At 39.7% G+C, this 4,335-nt stretch overlaps 1 protein-coding gene across 1 annotated transcript in view; it reads right to left on the bottom strand.

Moving 5' to 3' along the window:
* The window catches only part of ZNF106 (zinc finger protein 106), a 50,570-nt gene extending 46,320 nt beyond the window's left edge, over nucleotides 1-4,250 (bottom strand). The window contains exons 1-2 of the mRNA XM_019551314.1: nucleotides 3,786-4,250; nucleotides 2,452-2,513 (exon numbers count right to left, since the gene is read on the bottom strand). Coding sequence (XP_019406859.1) covers nucleotides 2,452-2,513; nucleotides 3,786-3,839 — 116 coding nt within the window. The 5' untranslated portion in view covers nucleotides 3,840-4,250. The remainder of the gene's footprint in view (nucleotides 1-2,451; nucleotides 2,514-3,785) is intronic.
* Between the last annotated feature and the right edge of the window lie 85 nt (nucleotides 4,251-4,335).

Genomic DNA, 4,335 nt, shown 5'->3' with positions numbered 1-4,335 from the left:
CCAGTGTCACATAGAGGGGGAGGATCACCTCCTTGGCCCTGCCTGAGATACATCTGTGGATGCATGACAAGGTACTGTTAGTCCTACTGACCGTGACCTCGCATTGTCAGCCCATGTTCATCCTGGAGTCAATAATGACTCCAAGAACTCTTTCTGCCACTGTGTTCTCAAGAAGGGAGTTTCTCATCTTATAAGTGTGCTGCTGGTTCCTACTGCCCAAGTGCAGCACCCTGCACTTGTCAGTATTGAAATCCATCCTATTTTCATTAGCCCACCCCATAACCTGTCCAGGTCCTGCTGTAATATGTCCTTCCCTACTAGCATGCCCACCTCATCCCAAATCTTGGTATCATCAGCAAATTTAAACAAGCTGCTTTTCACCCTGTCATCCAAGTCACTAATAAAGAAATTGAACAGTGTGGGCCCAAGGACTGAGCCCAGGGGGGACTCCACTGCCCACTTCCCTCCAGGTCAAAAAAGACCCATCTACCACTACCCTCCAAGTACGACCCTTCAGCCAATTTGCAACTCATCTGACTGCATAGGCATCAATGCCCCAGTCACCTAGTTTTTTTAATGAGAAGGGTGTGGGAGACAGTGTCAAAGACCTTGCTGAAGTCCAGAAAGACTACATCCACCGGGACACCTGCAACCATCAAGCACATTCTTTGCTCAGCAGAATATCAATTTTGACATCAGAAAATCTATACACCTTGCATGTATTTGTCACCATAAAAACATGGCTTGGAAGCCATTAACATTTAACAATTAAAGGATCATCTGATTTTTGAATTTTTGCTTTCAATACGATTTCAAATAGTGTTCTGAAGCTGGAGGCTTCATAATCTAGTATACAGAACACTGACTAGTCTTAAGGGACCTAGATTCTCTTTCAAGGTCTCTCATCTGTTGTAAAACCTTAAGCAAGTCTCTTCACCTCTCCTGGCATTTATACACATGTCCTGGGATGAGGAGCAGGGGGACACTTTAATGAGCCCACAGTGTCATGTGTATCAGCATCCCCATGCTGAAAAATATGAGTTTTAGTTAAAGCATCCCACCACCATTTTTCAGCCCAAGTATGCTGATATACGCAACGCTGGAGCGTGTATAGGAGCCCTCTGCGTCTATTCCTACTCCCACCCGACATGCATGTTCTCTTAAAGGTAGGGATTTTTTCTATCCAAATCAACAGCCTTTATACCACCTAGCACAGTGGGACTGAGCTCCCAGTTATCATATTTCACATACTATGTGCATATCATGGGGATGCGTTTCAAATGAAAATGAAGTTATACATAAATCAGAATGTCTAAATCTAACATAGTGAAGTTTTAAAATACCTTGTTTTGCAGGCTGATTAAGAAAATGTTTACACTGTAGGAGACAGTGGTATATTCCTCTGGTGCAGCTTCTCTAGAGGATTTAGCCCAACAGCATATTATCAAGTTGATTCAGACCATACCTTTCACTCACTCCTAGCAACATTGTAAGGCACTGGGAAAATTAAGTCTGACCTAGACAAACTGCTGAAACAAATTTAGGGACAATGCTATGCTCCTAACAAGGGCTTTTCCTCATAGTCTTTCCTACTAAAAAAAACAAAACAAAACACACATCTCAAAACTAACACATTACACATAGCCCATGCACAAATTTGGTTTCCCCTACATTTGCAAAGACATGAAATAAAACAAACAAACAACAACAAAAGCCACAGGCTGAAGTGTCCAACTGAAACTGAAAGAGACACAACTTAAACTATGTTATTAATGCTCTATCCATTGTGCTTGGTTTCACTCTACCTTCCTAAGATAGTTAACTCTTAAGACACACCTGAAGGACACAATGCAAACTAAGAACATAGTATCTGACAGCCACAATGATGAAAATAAGAACAAGGTAAAATTATTGTTCTCAACAAATCCACAACATGCTTATTGACAAAAGTTGATTTTCCCCCTCCTTCCCTTTCACAAATTGGGGGAGGAGAAATGAGGGTGCAGAGGGGAGGGAACTGAGAACATCCACAGCTTTAGATGCAATATTGGTCTCCTTTAAAGTACTGTTAAAGCTTTTTTTAATACAAAGTCACAAATGTGATGCAGTAACACACTGTTTCTGTCTGATTCTTTAAGAGATCCTACATGGTTGACTTGTAGTCAAAAACTTAAGTTTCCTTTAAATACAATTTGAAAAGGTTAACAACTGGTTTCACAATCTCACAATCTAAGCAACACCTGGAAAGTGAACAGGCTTATATGGTGAAACAAATTAACTTTTAACATTGTTCCAGTTTCAATACTTCATGCTGATTTCCAGAGATGGTGAAGATGAGCTGCACCCAGATCTTAAAATCTCATTAGCAAGGCACCTAAAAGACCCATTCTGTAAGCAAATAACTAATTTTTCACTTTTTAATTGAGGCAGTTTTCATAATCACTCTCATACCTCCCTTTCAGGTTTTCAAGTTCTCTGTGATGAAGCATGCTTCTCATGTGTTCATTCATCTCCTACAAGGAAGAAAAAAAACATAACTCATAACTAGTCTACAGAGCATCAGCTCTGAAAAGTACTTTTTTGGGAATTATGTAACCTGCTTTGCAGAAGAGTGTACTCTGCTTCAATAGTTTTTGCTTCTGTGGTCACATGTCAGATACAAGAGAAGAGTTACACTCTCTACCCTCTGTCTCAGCCTAAAAGATAGATTTTTAGGATACATATGGAAGGAGATGCACCGCTAGAGGGTGAACACAGGTGCATAATGAATGAGACAAGGGCTTCAATAATTACAAACACTGTGCAGCACAGAGCATTCCATCACTTTCCTCAAATAGCTGTAAACAGTAATATAGTTTAACTATTTCATACAAGCCATAATATGGACAATACTATTAAGCACTCAGAAGTAAGAATATTTATAATTTTAAAAAGATTGCTAGTGCAATCTTAACTATATATTGGTACATGCATTACACCTATAAATTGCATCACTGTTTGCTATTTTGCTCTGCAGGACCTATTCCAGCTTCCACTTCCTGTCCCCATGTAGGGGGTGGGGCAAGGCAGTACAGCAGGCAGGACCAGAAGAATATGACACAGGAAACTGTGTGGTATTGTGCAGTGGGGAAACCTATAGCCTGGAGCTGAGGGTGAGGGTTGGGGTGCCCACACAGTGCAGCACGCTCCAGCAGGAGATGCCCATACAACCTGTGGCCCATGCTAGTGTTGCCCCTGTCTGCTTGGAAGTTGGACAGCCCTAGTTTAGAGCAATCATGATTCTCATGACATCCACACAAACAAAAAGTAGGCAGCTACTGGAGGTGGGAAAAATACTTATTGTTAAGGAGCTGGAAATAACCCAAACCCAGAAATCTGTTCTTTCCCTGGCCTCAGCCAAAGTCTTCCTGTGAGAGATGCCACCCCTCAGATCCTCATGTACAAACAAGAATAGCACCTTCCACCATTGCAAAAGCATTATGGGAAAAAAAAAGATTTGTGCATATTTGTGAGGTACTCTATTATGCCGTAAACACATGTATTAAAAAAATACAAATTCATTTCAAACAGTAAACAAGGTATAGGTATAAGTATACTGTGAATGATGATGTTAATGAGAAAATAAGTTGCCATGATCTTTGAGCCTTTCGTAATGAAGAGGTAACAGTCACGGGGGACAGGTAGGAGTGTGTTTTCTAATACTCTACACAGCAAATAATTTCCACATAAAAATATCAACATCATATATATATATATATATAAAAAAATTTTTTTTTTTTTTTTACCTTTTTTGAGCTGTACACAATATGACATAACATGCATCTTCGTTGTCGCACCATAATGATTCCTCTGGAAAGATCTTACCCTGTACCTGGAAACAGGAAAGAACATACAAAAGCTTTTTTCCACTAGTCTGACTTTCTTAAAGACATTAAAACAAGTTACTTCACACTAAAATGCTACATATATTAGAATAGTCTCTCTCTCTTTTCCTCTTTAAAAGAATACCTCTCTCTCATATACAGGCCTTAAACTATGCTCCAGATTAATACTTCTTTTTTTACCTAATCACCGCACAACAGAAAGCAGTTTTGTTTCCAAGACAAGGTGCCTGCTCCATAAGCAAGCAGGTAGTGGAAATGGTGAGTTCACCTCACCAAAGAGGAGACCATTATATTCAGTTGAAATGATCACAAAGGATATTTAAGAAATTTGGGAGACAAGTGAAATTAAACCAAATGAAACTGATGAAAATTTGCACCTCGAACATTGAAAGTAGAGTTTTGGTCCTCCATCTCAAAAAGGATCTTAGAACAGGAGTTGGCAACCTAAGGC

Source organism: Crocodylus porosus, unplaced genomic scaffold (genome assembly GCF_001723895.1).
Source record: "Crocodylus porosus isolate Cpor-Errol unplaced genomic scaffold, CroPor_comp1, whole genome shotgun sequence".
Taxonomy (NCBI): domain Eukaryota; kingdom Metazoa; phylum Chordata; order Crocodylia; family Crocodylidae; genus Crocodylus; species Crocodylus porosus.
The sequence above is the reverse complement of the archived record's forward strand: the minus strand, read 5'-3'. Positions and strand labels throughout refer to the sequence as shown.